At 42.7% G+C, this 23,947-nt stretch overlaps 1 protein-coding gene and 1 non-coding gene across 3 annotated transcripts in view; one reads left to right on the forward strand and one right to left on the reverse strand.

Moving 5' to 3' along the window:
* The window catches only part of TMEM120B (transmembrane protein 120B), a 40,154-nt gene extending 25,869 nt beyond the window's left edge, over positions 1-14,285 (reverse strand). The window contains exon 1 of one of the 2 annotated variants that reach the window (XM_032471505.1): positions 14,074-14,285. In XM_032471505.1, the coding sequence (XP_032327396.1) occupies positions 14,074-14,142 (69 nt within the window). In that variant the 5' untranslated portion in view covers positions 14,143-14,285. The remainder of the gene's footprint in view (positions 1-14,073) is intronic. The other variant, XM_032471504.1, reaches the window with a different exon arrangement.
* Positions 14,286-21,730: 7,445 nt separating this feature from the next.
* Positions 21,731-21,802, forward strand: TRNAT-AGU. The gene has a single exon. It is a non-coding gene; the product is annotated as a tRNA-Thr (tRNA).
* Positions 21,803-23,947: the final 2,145 nt, after the last annotated feature.

Here is a 23,947-nt window from a genome sequence, read left to right on the forward strand (position 1 = left end):
TGTTCTGGAGAATGTCGCTCTATCTAGGTTTGTCTGATATTTCCTCATGACTGAGTTTTGGTTATGCATTTGGGACAGAGATGCCACTAAAGCGACACTGTGTCCTCAGCGTCCCCATCAGAAGGGACATGGTGTCTGTGGTGTGAACTTTGACTGCTTGGGAGAGGCGGTGTCCACCTGCTTTCTCCACTGCACAGTGACCAGCTTTCCACCTGTAATTAATAAGTAATCTGTACAGAGGAGGCTGCCTTTTAACCACTTTTGACTTCTTCAGTGCCAAAGCAGCCCTCTATGTTCAACCAATCAAGGAAACCCCCCAGAACTGGATGAGGTGGATGGGGGCAGAGAGACCCCGACCACTTTGAGAAGGTGAGGCCTTTGGACTGAGAGGCCCCTGCAACACCAGCTGGGGCTTCTGGAAGGTAAAAGGCCACGCCCCCTCCTGCACTCTTTGGTGCTGGGTCCCACCACGGCGAGATAAGACCAAGACTCCAACATTAATGGCAAGATGCTCCCCAGGCCCTCTTCAGTTTGAATTAATGTTTAATTTCACAAGTAAACATGAAGACATTATCCTCATTAAAAATTAAAATACTGCAGCTATGACCAGAGTCAGCTTTGAATACACCCCTATCCTGTGTTCTCCCCTTTCTCCAGAAGTAGCCACCGTTACCAGTTCCTTCCAGACCTTTTCCTATGTGTTCTTCCAGACTGTATTCTCTGTATCTATGTATTTCTAAATTCCACACAGACCTATTTCTATATACACACACATAAACTATATATACATATATGTGAAAAATACACACTGTTGCAAACATTAATTGTCCCTAAGACTTATTCTCCTTTGCTTCATTTTAATAACAGGACCCCACTGGGTGGTAGCTGGGCACATGGCTGTCCAGCTAGACATTTCCCAGCCTCCCCTGCAGCTAGGTGTCACAGTATGACCCAGAGTTAGCCAATGGGATGCAACAGAAGTGACATAAGTTCTGAACTACATTTTTATAAGGAACTGCTTGCCCTCCTCTCTCTCTTTCCCCGGCTGGCATATGGCAACAATGGGTCCAGTTACCTTGAAACCAGAGATGGAAGCCACATGATGCAAATGACAAAGCCCACTGTGTCCTCCTCGGCCAAACCAACCTGGATCCTGGGTGACCTCATGTAACAGAGCTTCCCACCTATGATTGTTTTAATACAACATCACCCATCCTTTAGCACTCCTCACATAGAGAAGCTGGGCCTCTGTTTCCCTCCCCTTAAATACAAGTAGGCTTGTGGCTGGTTTGACCAATAAAGTATGTCAGAAGTACCAAAGAAACAAACAGCCTGATTAAAAAATGGGCAGAAGACCTGAATAGACATTTTTCCAAAGAACCCATACAAATGGCAACAGGTGCATGAAAAGCTGCTCAACATCAGTAATCATCAGAGAAATGTAAACCAAAACCAGTTGGATATCACCTCATACCTGTCAGAATGGCTGTCATCAAAAAGACCACAAATAACAAATGTAGGGGAGGATGTGGAGAAAAGGGAACCCTCATACACTGTTAGTGGGAATGTAAATTGGTGCAGCCACTGTGGAAAACAGTATGGAGGTTCCTCAAAAAACTAAAAATAGAACTATATATGACCCAGTAATTCCACACCTGGGTATATATCCAAAGACAACAAAAACACTAATTCAAAAAGATAAATGCACCCCAATGTTCATAGCAGCATTATTTACAATAACCAAGTATGGAAGCAACTTAACTGTCCATCAACAGGTAAATGATTAAGAAATGTGGTGTGTGTGTGTGTATATGTATAAATATATATATATATACTACATACATACACACACACACACACACACACACACACACACACACACAGTGGAATACTACTCAGCCATAAAAAAAGAATTAAATTTTGTCATTTGCGACAACATAGATTGACCTGGAGGGTATTCTGCTTAGTGAAATAAGTCAGACAAAGACAAATACTATATGATATCACCTATATGTGAAATCTAAAAAATTAAACAAACTAGTGAATATAACAAAAAGAAAGAGACTCACAGATACAGAGAACAAACTAGTTGTTACCAGTGCAGAGAGGGAAGAAAGGAGGGGCAAAACAGGGGTAGGGGATTAAGAGGAACAAACTACTGTGCAAGGATACATAGTACAGCACAGGGAATATAGCCAATATTTTATAGTAACTATAAACAGACTATAACCTTTAAAAATTGTGAATCACTATATTATACACCTGAAACTTATGTAACATCGTAAGCCAATTATATCTCAGGTTTTAAAAAACAGCAGAATTGACACTAGACAATTTCCAAGAAAAAAATCACGGAAGGCCATGCGACTTCCGCCTTATTTGCTGGAACACTGGCTCTTGGAACAAAAAGATCAACTACCCTGAGGCCACCATGCTGTATGGAAACCCTAACCACATAGAGAAGTCACATGGAGGCAGTCTGATCAATACCCCAACTAAGACAAACCCTCCTGTCATTTTAGCTCCCGCCCCAGACGTGAGGGTCAAGAAATCTCCAGATGATTCCAGCCCCAGCCATGTTATTTACTCCCAGCCATTCAAGTCTTCCTAACTAAGGCTTCTGACCTCACAGAACACAGTCAAGCCATCCCCACTATGCTCTGTCTAAACTCCTGATCCCTAGAATCCGTGAGCAAAATGCAGCTATTGTTGTTTCATGCAACAGCAGATACCTGGACCACCACCCACCCTGGACCGCACCTCCCTCTGAACTGTTATGTGTGAAAGAAAGAGGCTACCTCATTTAAGTCTTTTTACTGGGTGAACTTCTAGGTACAGCAGCATAGTATGTATCCTAAAGTACACACTTGATTTTTTTAAATATATTAACAGTATCAGAATATAGATATGGTTCCACAACTTTCTTTTCTCACTCAACAACATGTCTTGAAGAGCTTGCCAGCCAAATCTGGGCAACTGATTTTGCACGGGCAGTGAGCTAGGAAAGACTTTTGCCTGACATAAAAATATACAGACGTACTTCGTTCTTAGTGCTGTGCAGTATTTCATGGTATGGACACGTGACAGTTTATTTAGCCTTTTTCCTGTCACTGGATATTTAGGTTGTTTCCAGTCTCTGAGGATAACTAACAAAGCAACGCTGAATGTTATCCTTGCACTGCCTCCCTGGGCACACATGCAAGCATCTCTCTGTGGAAGAAAAGTGGAATTGCTGGGTCAGAGCGTTCAGGCTTGTTTTCAGTTTTAACAGATCTTGACAAACTGTTTGCAGAGTGGCTGTACCAATTTACACTCCCATCCACAGCACAGGGCAGCTGCCCACACCTCACCAATGCTCAATGCCCATTGACTTTCTTATAGGCACTTTCCTAACACTCTACAGGTGATATTTTCTGCCCAGTTCTAAGGCATCAGACTGAAGAGAAAGGGGAGGTCCATGGGCTTTTCCATAATTTTGTCCCCTGGGATACAGAGTCATTCCTGTTCCCTGAGAGTTCTCTGTCTCTCTGCCACTGGCTAGAGCCACTTCCCAGGGAAGATCCGATAGAGGAGAAAACATATCCGGTCCACCTTCGGCTCCAGGCTCAGGATTTGCCAGCCATGAGGGAACGTGCGTTGGGGGATTTGGAAACAAAACCCTTAGTGTGATGCGCTCTCCATCCCCAGGGCATTTCTTGCCCACGCCCAGTCTCTGCTGATTCCACCTCGTGCCAGTCGGACAAGCAGCAGGAAAAGTTATCAACTCATTTCTTGGATCCTAACTTTTTTCCAGACCGCTGTCTCTCTCTCTTTTTTCAACTGTGGTCAAATATATATAACATATAATTTACCATGTTAATCATTAAAATTTTTTAAAATTTCTGAGAGTAATAAAATACACATAAAATTTACCATCTTAATCATTTCAAGTGTACAATTCACTGGCATCAAATATGTTCACCTCTTGGGAGGGTGGAGGGATAAATTAGGAGTTTGGGATTTGCAGATACTAACAACCATATGTAAAATACATAAACCACAAGATCCTACTGTACAGCACAGGGAGCTATATTCAATATCTTATAATAGCCTATAATGAAAATAGTATGAAAGGAATATATATGTATAACTGAATCACTACACTGTACACCAGAAATTAACAGAACATTGTAAACCGACTATATATACTTCAGTTAAAAAAATGTATGTTCACATCATTGTGTAACCATCACCACCATCCATCTCCAGAATTTTTTCATCATCCCAACCGAAAACAATAACTCAATTTCTTGTTTCTCCCAGCCCTTGGCAACCACCACTCTAGTTTCTATTTCTGTGAATTTGACTTCTCTAGGTACCTAATATAAGTTGAATCATACAGGATTTACATTTTTGTGTCTGGCCTGTTAAGACATTGCATAATGTCTTCAAGGTCCATCTACACTGCAGCACGTATCAGAGTTCCCTCCCTTTTTCAGGCTGAACAATATCCTACTGTATGTGTATGTGTGTACCACATTTATCCACTCACCTGTCCATGAACACCTGGGCTGCTTCCACCTTTTGGATATTGTGAATAATGTTACTATGAACAGGGGTGTATAAGTATTTGTTCAAGTCCCTGCTTTTAATTCTTTTGGGTATATATCCAGAAGTGGAATTTCTGGATCATACAGTAATCCATGTTTAATTGTTTTGTTTTGTTTTTTTTAACGGAGCTGCCATACCATTTTCCACTGAGGTTGCACTATTTTGCAACAGCTCTCCCTCTTTGTTTGTTTGTTTTTATTGAGGTATAGTTAGTATGTGTCAATTTCTGGTGTACAGCATAATGTCAGTCATACATGAACATACATATATTCATTTTCATATTCTTTTTCACCATAAGTTACTACAAGATACTGACTATAGTTCCCTGGCTATACAGTATGAACTTGTTTATCTGTTTTATATATATTAGTATCTGCCAATCTCGAACTCCCAATTTATCCCTTCCCATCCTCTTCTCCCCTGGTAACTAAAGTTTGTTTTCTATGTCTGTGAGTCTATTTTTGTTTTGTAAATAAGTTCGTTTGTCTTTTTTTTTTAGATTCCACATATAAGTGATATCATGTAGTATTTTTCTTTCTCTTTCTGGCTTACTTAGAAAGACGATCTCTAGGTCCATCCATGTTGTGCAACAGCTGTCTCTTGATGCTCTCTGTCCATGGCGGGGTTCTGGGAGGTGGGGGGATACAATTCCTGTCTTCCCTCGGAGTCCCCGGCTACCCTCTGCACACGAGGATGTCTCCAGCAGACCCTCCACTGGACCTGTGCTTTGAGATGCTTTCTTCCAGGAACAGGATGAGCCACACTGAGGCAATTCAATCCTGCCTTCATCCATTCAGCCTTGGCCCTGTGGCGTCGAATGGAACTAGCTGCCAGATGGAAGCCTTCTGTTGTTTTTGCCAGCCAGGCAGCTATTTCCTCTCTAGTTAGTGCCCCTATAGTTTCTTTGGAGATCCATGCCTCCCCGACCCTCAGTCCATGAGATCTGGTTAGGAGTAGCGGGGCTGACCCGGCCCCAGGTTCCAGGGCAAATGACCCAGCTATAGGCAACCAGCCTGATCCGGCAGGTTGATTCAGGGACAAGCATTCAAAACCAATGAAACCCAGCTGTGGGGCTTTTATCAGAACTGTTGGGGGTTAAAAAAAAAAAAAAGGAAACTCTTTTTCCACTGGTTTTGAAGGTAGCAGGATATGAGCTCAGAGCTAATGGGGCTGCCCTGCCCGGGAACAAACCCAACTGAGAGGAAACAGGACGGAGGTAAATGAAGCCCTGATGGTTTCATTTGAGTCCCTGGATCAGCTTATACCAGAAGGTGGTACAGCTCTGACTTCCCAATTAATCTAAGCAAACAAATGCTGTTTTATTTTGCTTGGCTTTGCCGGTATGGGTTGAATGTCTTCACTGAAGAGGCAGGTGGCAGAATCTAGATTAATTTGCCAAAAAAATAGAACTTTCCTTCTGGGCAGAGTTAACCACAATAGGTAAGAAGAGAAGCCATAAATCTTGGACTCGTTATTACCAAGCACTTGCCCTGGGCACTGTCATCTTAAAGATGCCAAAAATAAGGACTTGGTTGGAGCCTGGTTGAATAAATCCTTCATCAAGCTAGTAACTAAATAGGCACCTAAAACTGTATATCTCTGAGCAACTATACTGGGTGTTTTTCTACGAAACCAAGAACCTAAACCATTATTTTTTTGAGTAACTTTATTGAGGTATAATTTACATATCATAAAATTCTCATTTTAAGGACACAGTTCAGTGATTTTTATACATTTACAAAGTTGCACAACTATCACCACATTCCGTTCTAGAACATTCCATCACCCAGTAAGATCCCTAGTGTCTATCAGCACTGACTCCCAGCTCTCCCCTCCTCCCAGCTCCTGGCAACCACTAATCCACCTTCTGTCCCTATAGGTTTGTCTTTGCTAGATATTCCATATAAATGGAATCCTACAATATATGTGGTTCTGTGTCTGGCTTCTTTCATGTAGCATATGTTTTGAGGTGTATTTATGTTGTAGCACGTATTAGTATTTTTGCATTGCTACTCAGCATTTATACCACATTTGGTTTATTCATTCACTAGTTGTTGGACATTTGGGTTATTTCCACTTTTGAGCTACTATGAATAATGCTGCCAAGAGCATTCATGTACAAGTTTTTGTGCAGATATATATTTTCCTTTTTCTTGGATAGATATCTAAAAATGGAACTGCTGGTCGTATGGCAAATGTATGTTTAACTTTCAAAGAAAATGCCAAAATGCCGAGCCACTATTTTTATTTCTAAACTTGGCAGTCATAGATGGGAGCACGGGAGACAACTCACCAAAGACTGAGAGTCGGGTCTCTGCCTACTATGCAGGGAGCGCCAGCTTATTAAACATGACTGACTCCCACTTCAAGTTGCTACCTCCAAAATAACCCAGAGTGCTGGGGGCACCAGAGCAGACAAGCAGCTGGGGAAGAAAGGACGCTATTCTGCTGCACAAAGCAAGTCCCAACCCCCTAACTGTCTAGTTCAAGACCAAGCAAAGAAAAGAGACACACTTGATAAAATATCTAAAGACAGAGCTTTAGGTGGAGAGAAAAAAGAGGATAATTATGTGGCAAACACTGCCAGTCAAGAATCAAGTGCTAACTATATAAATGTAATCCAAATCTCAAAGAGATAAAATGCTAGCATCACACACTGATCAGGTCTTCAGTAAATGATATTTGCACGGTCATAATCACAGAAATGACCGAAGGTGAGCTTATATTTTTCTAATAAGCCTTTTGGAACTGTTAGGTTACTTTTTGGTCTCCTGCTCATTTTATTATGAAATACTTCAGGCATATTGGAAAAGACAGAAAGTCATATAATTAATAGAAAATAAACATATCGTTAACACCCACATTCTCAGTCTCAGCTTAACACATAATACTGCAGAGCTGAAAGCCCATACATATTCCCTCTAGGTGGTATTCCCATCCTCTCCCTCCAAAGAGGGGAACCCTTTGCTGTTTATGTTGGCCCCCAGCCCACCCCGATCACCTCTGTCTTTCCCTGTGCCCTGGCAAGCTGACCCCTATGAACTGCATCTCCTGGGCTCCCATGCCCTGCCTCCTACTTGGGTTTAGCCAATGGGATGCCCGGACAGAAGACTGGGGGGCGAGAGGAGAGAGAGAGGCTGGGGTATTTGTTCCTCCTGCCTCCTCCCTGCTTTGCTGTAGCCTTCGACCACTGCAACTCCTGTCCTGAAGCTGTCCCTTCATGGTTAGGACTGGTTCCAGCTCCAGGGGCCTTACCTTTAAACTGCCACACCTCTGTAAAAAGCGCCTTCTTTAATCTCTTTTCAGTGAGACCCATGTGGAAGAGTCATTTGCATAACGCTAGGGCTCTGCCCAAATCTCCACTACACTGAATCTGGCCTCAAGCACTCCCTTGCAAGTCTTTACATTTGTATTACAAAGATACATAGAATAAGCAAAACACAGTGTTGTTTCGAATGCTTTTAAGTTTACTATACATGTCATACTCTATATACCTCTAGCAACTTTTCACTTAATGTTGCTTTTCTTTTTAAAACATTTATCCATGTTGATACATGTAGCTCTAGTTTATATGTTCTGCTCTTCGTACCCTGCCCTACGAATCATCAGTAGAATCATCCATTCTGATGCACATTTAGGTTTCCAGTTTTCAGCTGTTATAGAATTCTTATATCTGTCTCCTATTTGAATTTGCAAGTATGTGGATATGTATTACTTATAAAAATGTAGAATAGGTCAGAGAGAGAGACAGGCAGACAGACACTAACACTGGCTCTGTGAGCTGGGATGCCCATAGCTTCCTTCCTACATGCCTAATTACCATCCTTTTACACCGCGTACAGAAGACACAAACAAGCGAGTTTCCATTGGAGGGTCTGGAGATCTGCTGCCTCTCCTGTCCTCTGAGGCCCCACAATCTGCCCCAGTGGGAAAATGAGGTTAATGACTCAGGTCCCAGCACGGCTGTGAAACATCTGGAGATGCCCTCTTAACACAACTTGGCTGACACAACTCCTGAATCAACATTTAGTGCAAGAATTATTGGCAATGGAAGCAAGTGGCATTTTCAGACAGAGCTCTGGCCTAGAAGCACTGCAAGTTGGTGCGCAACACAGTACACTGCAACAGAGCCATGGCCACCACCGAAATGTAGTGACTTATAGCTGTGGCTGGTGGTAAGTTTTCAAGTGATTGCATTTACACAGTTCCCTTTCCAAGGAACCAACTTTCAATAAAGATTCCTGAATGCCCAGTATACTTAACTAAGACTCACTGCCATGGAAATACTACTAAGGATGGCAAGTTGAGTTGATCTAAACTGTATCAATTCTATATTGGGAAAGATTCTGAGTCATGTGCAGGATTGATTAGTAATGTCTGTTATCGGAGCAGTAAATGGGAGTATTAGCATGTGTGTCAGGCATCTGGGAGGCAGCATAACGCAATGGCTAAGTGATTAGGCTGTAGAGTCAGACAGACTTTATATCCAGAGTCTGCCACTTCTTAGTTTTCTTAGCTGAGAAAGAGCTAGGGGATGAGATATATGTAACAAGCCAGTACTGGTTTTTTTAAATCAGCTTTACTCAGGGATAATTTACATATCCATCCACCAATTTTCAGGTGAACAATTGAATGACTTTTGGCAAATATATAGAGTTGTGTAATCACCACTACAATCAGGACATAAACCAAAGGTTCCCAAACTCGTAGGTTCACTGCACCCTTAGTGTCCCAATAAACTTTGCAGAGTCCTTAGTCCAAATAATTGAAAAGTATTTATGTCCTAATAACTTAGTAGTCGTTTGGGAAAAAATAATACACAGAAGTTGGCAAAAGTATTTTTATTTCATTCTGAAGTAAGCGAAATTATCTACTGATGTGAGTGCCTGTCAGGCCCTGCACAAATCCTCAAACCTTTGGATTAGACTGGACCCTGCCAGCCCCATTTCTTGTCCCAAACCAATTTTCACTTAGTTCTTCATTTTAATCAGAGACCACCAAAAATCCAACTTCACAAAGATATGACATCATTAAAAAGAACATAGCATAACCTAATGTACAGCTGTGAACTCCTCCAAGTTAGTAGTTTAAGGGGTGTGTGACAGATGTCATTGTGTTTCCCTTGAAAATTTAAATTATCCCCCAGTGCTCCCATGAGCTTGCTGCAGCTCCTTGGAGGTGCCTTAAAACAGTTTCAGAATCACAGACATAGACTGCTTCTATTACCCCAAAAAAGATGCCTGTCTAGCATCCTTCCCTGTTTTTTTTATTTTATTTTATTTTATTTTATTTTATTTTATTTTATTTTATTTTACTACCAGTATTTTGATTTTTCCTTCATGGGACCACTCCTCCCCAACTCTTATTTCATGTGATTTGAGCAGCACTGAACCAAGTCCTGGGCTCCAGGAGTAGACATGTAACCGTAACCCAGCCACTCAGTGCCACAGGGTCTGGTTAAATAAGGGATAATCACATGACCCAAGTCAGGTCAATAAGAGCTGGCCCTGGGACTCCTGCTAGGGAGGAGGGAAAAAGGGAAAAAGATGTTACAGGGAAAAAGATGTTGTGTTTCTGAGGTTTGATAGGCTGGCAGATGTCAGCCTGGGGCTGCCAATGGTCATCTTTGCCACAATGTGGGAGAGACTGCTTGAGAATGAAGCTGACAGAGGAGATAGAGACACACATACAGAGAGACATCACTGGAACACCTGGATCCAGACTTGCCTGAAGCCATTTGCCACTGGACTTCCCAATATATGAGCCAATTAACTCGGGTTTTTTTTGGTGGGGAGAGCTTAAAGCTGGCTGAATTGGGTTTCTGCTACTTGCAACTAAGAATCCTGACTAGCGTATCATGTTAAAACACTACAAGTGAAATGAGACTCCACAGGTCCAAAAGTTTCCTTCTAGAGCAAAGGGTCTCAGGATACTTTTGGAGCCCACTGTGTTAGGAACTCCAAAAGTACCTTATGGAGACAGCAGGCCTGGGTACAAATTCTGCCTCCACAGCTTTCAAGTTACTTAATATCTTAGTCTTAGTCTCCTTATCAATAAAGCCAAGATGTCATTTAAATTCAATGGAATAATCCATGTATCATACAGTCAGCTCTTACTGTTGCTACTATTATTGTTGGCCTTTGTTTTGTAGATAAAGAAACTCAAGCTCAGAGAGGCTCTTTGCTAAAGGTCACGTGCCAGATAGCAGCAGAGCTCAGGCTTGGACCCAGGAATCCTGACTCCCCGTCCAGAGATTTTTTCTGCACAGCCCACTTCTAAGGAAAGAGGCCCATAAAGCAATGCAAGATGGAAGAGAAACAGATGAGTACACCGGGCACAGACCTGCCTTGGGTGGTGGTTAGGAGTACAGACTCTGACGTTCAACAGCCTGGATTTGACTCCTGACTCCAGTACTTATAAGCCATGTGGCTTGGGGTATATTTTTCACTCTGTAAGATAGGCATAACGAGATCTGTTTCATAGGGTTTTAGTAAAATAATACTGCTCTACCTGCTTCCACCCTGTCCTCCTCGTGTCTATTCTATACACGGTAGCCAGAGGGACACCCATTTCGTTGGTAATAAAAGCTCCCCACCCCAAAAAAAGGCCAAAAATCTTTGCAATGGCCTACCAGGCCCCTAATTTCTGTGAGGTCAGGGTTAGGGAGAGGCCTCTTAGGGCCACCTCCTTCCTGGGTGCAGAGGGACAGGGTCAGGTTTCCAGAGATGCAAGACAGGAAACGCTCATTAAATCACCTGTCACCATGTCTGTAAGTGACCTTCTGTGGTTATACCACAGGCCACAAGGCCAAAGATGCGCTGTCTCAGATTGACGCTCAATTCACCCGCATGACTGAAACCCCAACTAGCCAAAACCAAAGTCCTCACGGAGACTTGACCTTGCCTCTGAGTCCAGGGAGGCCCTGGCAGATGCAAATCCCAGTCAAAAGAAAATGGATCCTTTCCTCTAGAAAGTCCCAGAGATTATGGACGTTTTAGGGGTGGGGGGGAATTCCAAAGGCCTTTCAAAATCTCTACGGTCTAAAATCAAGTTTGCCCTTTTCTCCCTTGATTGGAAAAAGGGAAGGAGAGGTAAAACAGAGACATTATACATCATCCCAAGAAAGACAGGTCAGAGAGGTATGAATGTGAAAGCCACAAATCCCAGATTCTGAAGCAGATATAGGAAAATTAAGATAGACTGGGATTTTCTGGTGAGGAAAAAAAGACCCTTTCTGCTGTTAACCTTTCGAGTTCCAGTCTGCCCACCTGCCTACATGTTGTGACCTCCTTGCTCCCCAACAAATGTCTTATATCTGAAAGTCTGCCCAACACATACATAGTAACAATGTACACCCTCCTTATTATATACATATTCCAGAGACTTTCATCTCAGGAGTTCAGAGCTCTCATATTTATTATGGGAGTTAGGGGGCTGAGAAGAGAGAGAGGAACCTCCCAACACAATGACATCTGAACTAAACATTCAGAGAACTCAGTTCTAGTCTCAACCTTACCACCACATAGCTGAGTGACCCCAGGTCAGTCAATTAATATTCCTAAGCTTCCATTTCCTCATCCATGAATTGAAGATGTAGATAGTGGTTCTGTCTATGAGCTTGACCCCCAGGGGACTCTGTGGCCTTCCACCTACCACTGGCCTTTGACCCAGCAGCTGCCCACCAAAGCCTGAGGTCAGCAAGATCCCTGTTCTCCAGAGTTGAACCCAGTCTATTCCAGCTCCTCCACTGCTGAAGGACTGAGCAGCCAACATCACGGTTTCTACCTGATCAGCCTTTGTATAACCCTTGCTGTGCACCAGGGGACAAAACCCAGGATTAATTCCCAATTCCTCTCTGTCCCTCACACACCTGAGCTCCAGAGACACCAAGTAGGAACATGACAACAAATCAAACATCTCCTTTGTAACCTCTACCTGCCAAGACCAGCTATCTAATTGCTGTTAATTTCATTAATTGCATAGCTCTGAAGTGTTAAGACTCCTCCTCCTTCTAGTGTAAGGCAGGGCAAGGGGAAGGAATTATGAACTAAAGCCCCACACAGCAAAACTCTTCTCCTACTCCTGACCCTAATACCCTCCATGGCTCCACAGCTGGACATGACCCGAGAGTCCAGCAGGGCTAAGGGTTAAGAAGCGGCTGAGTCTTCTCCATGGATGTGGAGCCAGAAGGGTCCTGGGAACTGGGTGGGACATTAGCCGTGGACCTGAAGTAAAGGGCACCAACCCATCACGCTGGACAGGCCAAGAAAGTATCCTTCGGTATTTACTCTCTGCTCATACCAAAAACAGCACCTCCCCCCTGCTCAGTCTCTCCAGAACCCCGTCTCTATTCACTGGGATGCACTGTCTCATGTCCAGAAAGACCCATCACAGACACCCTTGGCAAGCTCCCCTTCCCTTCTCTGGACACTGCAAGAGGCCAACCGACTGCAGACAAGAGCTACATGGACAGGAAAAACGTCATGGCTCCAGGCGATAAGAATGGGCTGGGGGTGCTCCATGTGATTTCAGGCAAACAGAGCCCAACTCCAGGGAAAACAAACACTATCCCAGAACTAGAGAGGGAACAGCTCCAGCTCCAAAAATGGCCCAGGTGTTCCTCCTGGCCAACCCTAAGGTTTCCTAGGGTGTCTCTAGTCACCAGAGTAGGTAGCTGAGGGCTCTGCGAACCTTCTATCACGAACAACTCCTGCCAGGACGGCGGCAATGCCATTCTCTCAAAGGGCCTCTCTTACACCCGCCCTCACCCCACCCCGTGTCGGGCTCTGGGCCAAACGGGTGAGGGCTGGGAGCAGCCTCTATCACTGAGGGAGGCAACCCAGCTGTCAGAAGTGACAGATGTCATCCACAACGCCAGACTCAGCCTGCAGCAGCGTCAGACAGGCGGGCACAGACACAGGAGCCCCAAAGATTGAGAACAGGGGTCCCTAATCCCTAAGCCAAGCCTACGGGCTCTGGGAGAACGGCTTCCAAGCACATCTCCCAAAATGAAGCTGCAGAGGAGAGGGCTGCCCCGCCAGAGTAAAGGGGGAGTTGAGCTGCCAAAAGCTGGCGGGGGGCGGGGGGGTTAGGGGAGACCCCTGAGGAGATGGGGGCTGGGCTTACTCTTTTAGTCCTCCCAGTAACCTACCTGTCCCCTCAGGCCTCCCCAACATGGACACGCCTGATACTTTCCCTCAGAGAGTACAGACCAACTTTCTGCAGCGAAGGAGGTGAGCGAAGCCAAGAGCCGGTGCGAGGGCGGGGAAATGGGGGGCTTCGATCCGGCGCCCCAAGTGGATGAAGAACTGAAGTACTGGGAGATGGGAGGGGGCTGGCGCACGCGGACCACCAGCCCCCAGGGCCTAGCCAGGGACACGCTCTGGGCCCTGATGGTTCCCACCGCCCGGGCTGGGGAAGCAGGAAGGGGAATACACTACACGCCAGGTAGCAGAGTTTCGGGACCAAGTGGCCCGGTCTTACCTGTAGTTCCTGAAATTCTCCCTCCAGCTCGTGCCACTCGCGCTCGCAGCGCTCCAGCTGGCCGGACATGGTGCAGTGGTGCGAGGCGGCGGCGGCTCCCGCAGCGTGGCGCGGCGGGCCACCAGCACCCCACGCCACTCAGCTAGCCGGCCGCCTTCCGAGGCACCAGCTGTTCCTGCGCAGCGGGAGCCACGCGCGCACCTGACGTCACAGCCCCCGCCCCAGTGCCCGCCCCACCCCCCTCTCCCGGAGGCAGGTCCCGCGCATGCGCACGCGCCTCCCTGGCTCCGCCCCCGCGCGCGCGGCGCGGCGTGCTGGCGGGGGGTTTACTGCAGCTTTGCAGGAGTTGGCCGGGGCCGTTGCTGCCCTCTTGGGAATGCTTCTGCGCTTCCAGACTCTCTCTTACCTAGTTGGGTTGGGGAACTTGTCCGCAAGCCGCCTTTATAGAGCTTATTTAATTAGATTGTGTGTGTTCGGGGTGTCTGGGGTCGGGAGGAAGAAAGGCGATTGGAGGGAGGTGAAAGCTCATCACCCCTTGGCATTGCCCGACCTGAGCCAAAGCCAGCCGACGGCCTGGAATGCTAGAACTGACATTGACCATCCAGCAAGGTCGCCTGGCAGGGCGGGGAAGTACAGAGAGGGCCCTTTCATCTTACATTGTCATTATTTACTGCAACTAATACATTCTAGATCCTGCCCTCCAAGACCCTGGGTGACTCTCTTGACAGCTGTTTCTGTCGCTCAATGACACAACGACCTCAATGCTAATTGAATCCAAATTCCCTCCCCTACCTTGCACGATTCTGCAAGATCTTACCCTGCCTAGCTTTCCAGACACATCTCCGGTCTCACACCCTGGATCAGTACTCTCCAGCCACAGGTTTTATTCTTCCTGCTCTTGCATGGACCATTCTTCCTTCTAAGTCTTCATATGGTTGCCTTTTACTCATCATTCTTGCCTTAATTCAAATGACACCTGTGTTAGTTTACTAGGGCTGCCCTAACCACAAACTGGGTTAAGTAGCACAAACTCGGTGACTCCCAACTCTGTTTTCTCAACTCAGGAGGCCTTCCAGGCTCTACCTGGGGTCCCCCCCCCCCGCCCCTGCACTATGGCCTAGAAACTGTCTCCAGACAATAAATTGGGCAATCACAGGACTAATTCCACTCGTTTCCTGTCTCTCAGGGATGACTGTCTTCCATTGACGGATGTCCAGTGTCTTGAATGAGAAATACCATTTCATATTTATTTTCTCCTTTTTGTTGTTGTTTCAGGTGAGAAAAGAAATCTGGTCCTGCCTCTTGGCCAGCAGAAGTCAGCACTGGAGATTTGGATGATCACTGCGTGTATCACTAGTTCATTCGTTTTCCTTTGCGGAGTGTATTTCATCGTATGGATAGATCTGTTTGTTTATCCATTCACAGGTTGAGGGACCTTTCGGATGTTTCCAGTTTGGGTGGATTATGCATACAGCTGCTTTAAACATTTATGTGGAAGTTTTTAAATTAAGGGGAAAAAAAAGCTTTTCACAGAAAAATCCAGACTTTTACTTTCTCTTGAAAAATGGGAAGATCTTGCTGCACTGGGCTCATGTTCCTGCTTGACAATGTGCTGGAACAGAGGAACAGATGTCTCTTTCGCATGAGGCTTATCAGTTGCCACAGTCCCTACCATGCTCAATTGTATTGCCCTAGCCTCCTTCATGTAGGCTGGAAACAGCTGAGTCTGAGGTTCCTGATATGTGACATGAAGCTTGCAAAACCAGATAATCACTCAAATGGTGAAAAAACAAAATGGTTTATTGAATCGGGTTTAGTAGAATCAAAAAGGAAACCCAGGGCCTTGAAGGATGAATAAAGTGTCACCAAGCAGAGGATTTGGGAAGATCCCCCTTCACTTACGCTTGCAACTGCTCAATCCTGGGCAGGAGAGGCTGGCCCTGCCCCCCCACCCCCACCCCATGGAGATCTGGGCGGATGCACCTTATCTGCAGGCTGGCCAGGGGTCAGGTTGCAAATCTTAGGAACTGTTCTCTGTGGGGTCAGGACTCCACGTGCATTATTTACAAGCCCTTCTGTAGATGGCACGGGCTGGCCACTCCCATCAGCGTAGCTGCTTAGGAGCCAGAAGTATCAGATCTTACCTGCCACCCTGTCCCGGACTCTGCCCAAAGCGCTTTCAGACTCACTCATCAGCTTCCTGAGACTGGATCTGCCTCTTCTTAGGGACTTTGACCATGATAAGTTAAAACCTGTGTTGCAAGATTATCCTCCCCAACCTGCCCACACCACCAGGGGGAAATCTCTCCTGTTTGTTCTCTTTAAGGCATTCTACCTACCAGCCAGAAAATTTGCTCATTCAGCTGGGGAGCATCATAAAAGTAGCAAACACATAGGACTCACTGTGTGCTTGCTGTTCTTCTATGTCCTTTATGTATATGTGTTTTTAAATTCTTTTTAAATTTTATTTATTTACCAGTATTTTTGGGGGAGTGGGGAAAGAGGTAATTAGGTTTTTATTTATTTATCTTAGCAGAGGTATTGGGGATTGAACCCAGGACCTTGTGCATGCTAAGCACGAGCTCTACCACTGAGCTATACCCTCCCTCCTCCACGTATATGTATTAATGCATTAAGTCCCCACAATAACCTTATGAGGAAGGACCTTTATTATCCCTTTTGGACAGGTAAGTACTCTAAGGCATAGTTTCTCCAGCTTTCAATGTGCTTATGAACCACCTCCTGGAAATCTTGTTAAAATGCAGATTCTGATTTAGTAGGTCCTACAAAGGGCCCAAGCTTCTGTAATTCTACAAGCTCCCAGCCAATACTACCGGTCCTCAGACCACACTTGAACTAGCAAGAGCCCAAGGTGCAGAGAGGTGAAAGGACCTCCCCAGCTCATCCAGCTTCTAGTAGCTGTATTACTTATGCATTGCAGGATGCTAAGAGCCAATTCTAAAAAAAAAAAAAAAAAGAAGAAGAAGAAGAGCAGCTGCCCAGAGAAAAGTGAAAATTCCAGGGACTTTTCCTTCATCTGCTTCCCACAAACGTCCTTGCTCAAAATATTCCCAAAGACTATAACAAGCAATTTGTGCAAAGATGTTTATAGCAGTACTTTTCAGATCAGCCACACGCTGGAAGCATCCCAAATGCCCCACAACAGGGAAATGGTTAAGTAAGCTACAGTCTATTTCATGTAATACTATATGGCTGTAAAATGATTATGGGAACTAAATGGGTACCTGTAAACAGGTATATTAAATCATGTGAAGTAAAAAAAGTGGAGCCCAAAATGTGTATATACTGAGTAGTTATATGACCATTTGTGTACCCTGAAAAAGACTGGGTGAATTTAGTAGTAACATAAACTGATGGAATCTATTTTTTCCTGAAATGTTGTTCGGGTGTTCGGTAGAAATGTTTAAACCTTTTAAACTCTGTTGATGGGTTTAGAATGTAAACAGTGAGTATTATCTATTAAAATTCATTTGTTTAATATTTACTTGTCAAGTATCAAAATGTCCTTTATGTCCTTATTCAGTTATTTGCATTACTGGACTGACTTGGGACTGTAAAGTCCTGGCTCGGGCTGTGTGATTGACTTGGCCCAGTCAGACAGACCTGAGTTCAAATCCCAGCTCTCCCACTTGCCGGATGTGGGACCCTGAGCCCCAATCTGGCCTTCTCTGTAAATTGGGGGTTGCTCTCATAGGACCGTTCTGAGGGTTAAATGTGATGATGGAGATAAAGTGCCTGATATTATTAAGCACCAGAAAGCACTAACTTTATATATATATATATTTTTAAATAAACATTTTATTTTGGGCTACTTTTAGATTTGCAAAGCTTCAAAGATAATACCAAGTTCCTATATATTCTTCACTCATTTTCCCCTCATGTTGACAATTGACACCTTTATCAAAACTAAGAAATTAACTTGGTATATGACTATAAACAAAAGACTTTATTTAGGTTTTACCAGTCTTTCCACTGGTGTCCTTTTTCTGTTCCAGGATTCAAACTGACACCACATTTAAGTATCATGTCTGCATATTCTCCTGGTCTGTGATAGTATCCCAGCCTTTCCTTGTTTTTCTATGACCTTGACGGTTTTGAAGAGTAAAATATATACGCATTTTTAGTAAGAGCTTTATTATCACGATGATTAATTTTGTGTGTCAGCTTGCCTGGGCCCCGCAGTACTCAAGATACCTGGTTAAACATTATTTTGGGTGTGTCTGCAAGGGCGTTTCCAGAAGAAATTATTTGATCAGTAGACTGAGGAAAGCAGATTGTCTTCCCCAATATAAGGGGGCCTCATCTAATCAGCTGACGGTCTAAAAAAGCCAAAAACGTAGAGGAAGGGAGAATTCTCTCTTTGCCTGACCCATTAAGCTGGGACATCGGTCTCCTGCCCTGGGGCTGGGATGTGCACCATCAGTCCTCCTGCTTCTCAAGCCTTCAGACTCAGACTGGAGTTACACATTTTGTTTATCCATTCATCCACCGATGGAAATTTGAGTTGTTTCCACTTTTGGGTTATTATGAATAAAGCTACTATGAACATTGGTGTACAAGTTTTGTTTTGTTCTTGTTTTGCTTTTAGTGTACAAGTTCTTATGAGGACATGTTTTCTTTTTCCTTTATATTACACTTAGGAATGGAGTTTCTGGGTCAGATGGTGACTCTATTTAACATTCTGAGGAGGTGCCAAACTGTTCTCCAAAGTGGCTGCACCATTTTACATCCTCAGCAATGAAGTGTTAGGGTTCCAAGTTCTCCACAGCCTTGCCAACACTTGGTATTGTCTGTGTTTTTCATTTTAGCTGTCCTTGTGGTTTTGTCTGAAGTGTATTTCACTGTGGTTTTGATTTTGCGTTTTCTTAATGGCTAAAAATGTTGAGTGTCTTTTCATGTGCTTATTGGCCATTTTTATGTCTTCTTTTGGAGAAATGTCTATTCAAATCCTATGCTCATTTTTAAACTGAGATATCTCCCTTTTTATTGTTGATTTGTAAGGGCTCTTGATATATTCTGGATACAAGTCCTTTATCATATATACAATTTGCAGATATTTCCAACAATCGAGAATATTCCCTTAATCACCCAAAGTACAATAATTGAAATCAAGAAATTAACACTTATATGTTACTGCCTTCTAACCCTCAGTCCCCATTCAAGTTTTCCAATTGTGCCAAGCCAGTGGCGTCCTTCACAGTGAAAGGATCCAACCCAGGGTGATCTGCTGCCTGTAGCTGTCTTGTCTCTGGCTTCATTTCTTTTTTTTTGGTTTTTTTTTTTCCATTTATTTCCATTTTTAAATTGAAGTATAGTCAGTTCACAATGTGTCAATTTCTGGTGTACAGCATTATGTTTCAGTCATACATGTACATACATGTATTCATTTTCATATTCCTTTCCATTATAGGTTACTATAAGATATTGAATATAGTTTCCTGTGCTATACAGAGGAAACTTGTTTATCTATTTTATATATAGTAGTTAGTATCTGCAAATCTCAAACTCCCAGTTTATCCCTTCCCACTCCCTTTCCCCCTGGTAACCGTAAGCTTATTTATTATGTCTGTGAGTCTGTTTCTGTTTTGTAGTTAAGTTCATTTGTATCTTTTTTTTTTTAAGATTCCACACATGAATGCTATCATAAGGTATTTTAAAAATTTTTTTAATTGAAGTATAGTTGATTTACAATGTTGTTAGTTTCTGCTGTACAGCAAAGTTATTCATATATATATATATATATATATATATATATATATATATATATATATATTCTTTTTCTAAATTCTTTTCCATTATAGGTTATTACAAGGTATTGAATACAGTTCCCTGTGCTATACAGTAGGACCTTGTTGTTTATCTATTTTATATAAAGTAGTGTGTATCTATTAACCCCAAGCTCCTAATTTATCCCTCCCCTAACCCTCCCATTTGGTAACCATATGTCTGTGTTCTATGTCTGAGAGACTGTTTCTATTTTGTAAAAAAAGTTTATTTGTGTCATTTTTTTTAGATTCCATATATAAGTGATAACATATGATATTTGTCTTTCTCTGTCTGGCTTACTTCACTAAATATGATCATCTCTAGGTCCATCCATGTTGCTGCAAATGGCATTTTCATTCTTGTTTATTCCATTGTATATACATACCTCATCTTTATCCATTCATCTGCTGATAGACACTTAGGTTGCTTCCATGTCTTGGCTATTGTAAGTAGCGCTGCTATGAACATTGAGAATTTCCTTACTTTCTAACACAAAAAGATGTTCCAAGCATGTCTTACACTTTCCCTAAACCAACTCTGACATCAGCCATTTCTCTAAGCATCCCTGGTTCCCTCTGATGGAGAATGGCACTTAGAAACCAAGTTCTGGATACTAGATGTGTGTGTTCATCACTGTGGGATGTCATTGCTCTCCTCTCTCAGGGGACAGATCTAGGGCCCGTATGTGTGCACGTACATACTTGCACACATTTACACTTTGGTTATAACGCTACCTATAAATATTAAAAACCATGACTTCACACCAATATCCAATTCCAATCCACAGGGTTTGTTCTAGTTTTTCCCTTTTCCAGAGTCACTACTCCCCTCCCCAACAGTGAGAAACCTGGCCCCCATCATCATTAGTATAATTACTTATCTGATCATTCCTCCTCATATGTAACCAACCTCCCATCACCACCACCATCCTCTCCCAGTCATGAGGCCAACCCTGTTCCAGATAAGTGTATCTTAATGACAGGGATGACAAGCATGTTGATCTCTCTTTTTTTTTTTTTGGCTTGGTATCCAGATTAAAATGTCTTTAAGTATGAAAACTTACCCAACCTTCAATGGCTGTTATCAATGAGACATGAGTGGAAGGAAGTGATTGATAAAGATTTAGAAACTGAATACTTCCTAATTCATCTAAGAATATTTGAGACATGTACTTATCACCAGACACCTCTGCTGTCCTCATTTGCTGCAGACACAAAAAGCCCTACATCCTGGGTCCCAGGCAACCCTGTTATTTTGAAGGCCCTCTGTCAAGCAGAAGGGAGAAATTTTCTATAGTTTTCTCTTTATTCAATGCATTTGAAGAATTGGGTCTGTCAGTTCCCCCAATGAAGTCATATTTACCAGATTCTTCTCTATGATGACAGATATTAGAGGAAGATTGTAGGTAGTGGGAAATTCACCAAAATGTTTTCCAGTGACCAGGGGAAGTGTTGCCAGCTTTTTGTTCTTGGTTTGGTTTGCTTTTGAGTCTGCAAGATTAAATCTTGTTTCATTGTGCCACCTGCTGGCAATTTCTCAGAATTTCTCATTCTTCCAACAAAAGGCAAAAAAAAAAAAACCTTGCTCAACAAAGATTAAGTCTTTTTTTCTTTCACTTAAAAAAAACTGAAAAAAAAAATTAAACAGAAAAAAAAATCTGGTTTTGTGTGCATGGACAACTTCTCTCTCCAACATGTGAAGCTTTTATCAATGCTCAGGAAGACTTTCAGTCAAGTGTGTTGAATCTGGTGTCTGTGTGTCTCTCCTCATATTCCAATCCGTGCAGTAATTATAGCAGGATGTTAGCAATGATGTTTCTCATTAAATTTTAAAATTTAAAAGAAAATAATATTAAATTTAAAAAGGGAGGGAGGGTATAGCTCAGTGGTAGAGTGCGTGCTTAGTACGCATGAGGTCCTGGGTTCAATTCCCAGTACCTCCATCAAAAAATCAATTAAATTACCTACCCCCAAAAAACAAACAAAAAAACCAACAAAAACATAAAAAGAAAAAAAAATACATGTATGTATATGTATACCTGAATCACTTTGTTGTATACCTGAAACTAACATTGTAAATCAACTACACTTCAATTAAAAAAATCACTAAAAAAAAAAAAAAATCTACTCACAAGAGCCGGGATGGTAGAAATAGTTCAATGTTCTTTGTCTTTAATAAAACAAAAATTCACTTTCTGTGTTTTCAACAATGAGACTATATCACCTTTTTATTGTGACATATACACAAAAAATCCATAAAATATATAATGTAGAGTTTAAATAATGGTCATAAAGAGAATCTGTGTAACTAAGACATTACCAACAACAACAACAAAAGAGTAAGACATTGCCATCGCCCTAGATATCACCAGAACCCCTTCCCTGATCATAACTTTCTCTCCCTTTCCCCTAAGGTAAACGCTATCCTACTTTTGGGGCTAATCATTTGAGCATGTATTAATTTTATACCAGAAAACAACTAAAGTATTAATTTTAAAAAAAATAATGCAAAAAATTTGGTGTAGCTATTTAATCTGGAAACCTACACAGTTATTCATGCACTTAACAAGTATATATTGAATTCAGCATCATTAGTCATTAGGGAAATACAAATCAAATCATAATGAGACACCACTTCATACCCGCTAGGATGGCTAAAGAGAAAAGACACATAACGAAGTATGTTGGCAAAGATGTGGAGATATTAAAACCCTCGTACATTACTAATGGGAATGTAAAATGGTGCAGCCACTTTGGAAGACAGTTCAGCACTTCCTCAAAAAGTTAAACATAGAGTTACCATCTGACCCAGCAATTTCACTCCTAGCTGTAGTCCCAAGAGAAAACAAAACATACATCCACACAAATATTTGCAGCAGCACTATTCATGATAGCCAAAAAGTGGAAACAACACACATTTCCATGACCTGATGAATGGACACATACAATCTGTTATGCCATACGATGGAATATTATTCAGCCATAAAATAGAATGATGTACCTGCTACCATATGGAAGAAACTTGAAAACATGCTAAGTGAAAGAAGTCAGTCACAAAAGGCCACATACTACATGAGTCTATCTATATGAAATGTCCAGAATAGGCAAATCCAAAGCGATAGAAAGTAGATTAGTGGTTGCCAGGGAATGAGGATGAGGGGAAGGGAGAGTGACTGCTAATGGGCACAAGGTTTCTTTTTGGGGTAATGAAAATGTTCTGGAATTACATTGTGGTGATGGTTGTATAACTCTGTATGTACTAAAAACCACTGAATTGTACACTTTAGAGAGTGAATTTTATGACAGGTTGATATCTTTTTTGTGTGTGGGGGGGGTAATTAAGTTTGTTTATTTTTATTTTATTTATTTTTTAATGGAGGGACTGGGGATTGAACCCAGGACCTTGTGCATGCTAAGCACGCGCTCTACCACTAAGCTATACCCTCCCTGACAGGTGACATCTTAATGTGTCATAAATAATATATATTTTGAACACTTCCTTTGTGTCAAGCACCACGCCAGGCAGTGGGGTTACAATTATGAGCAATGTGAGACCGGGCTCCTGTTCGCAGGCGGTGTACACAGTGTTAAACATTACATCACACAAAAGAGATCTAAGACCTTCAAAGGGAAAGCCATATCCAATTAATAACACAAGACTTCCCAATTATTTCTGCCTAGAAGAATTTTGTTATGATTAAGTAAAGCTCTAAATCTCATTTCTCAGTTGAAGGAATCAGAGGCTGATGCCGGCCCCCACCCCCGCAACCCTCGCACCCACCGTTAGTGTCACTAACAAGTGAAAAGAGGCCTTGAATAGAGAATGAAAAAGACAAAAGCATCATGCTACATGTCCACTTAATTTTTTCCTACTTTTTATCTTGGGAAATTTTTAAGAGAAGAGAGGGAGGGAGGAAGGAAGGAAAGAAAATTTTTATTTGTGAAATACACATACAGAAAAGAGAAAAAAAAATTACGTACAATTTAACAAAGAATTAGGAGGTGAACACCTATGTAACCGCCACCCAGGTCAAGGAAGAGCACATCAACAGCCCAGAGAAGCTTTGCGTGTGCCGATTCCCAATCGC

The sequence above is a fragment of the Camelus ferus genome, chromosome 32 (genome assembly GCF_009834535.1).
Source record: "Camelus ferus isolate YT-003-E chromosome 32, BCGSAC_Cfer_1.0, whole genome shotgun sequence".
Classification (NCBI taxonomy): domain Eukaryota; kingdom Metazoa; phylum Chordata; class Mammalia; order Artiodactyla; family Camelidae; genus Camelus; species Camelus ferus.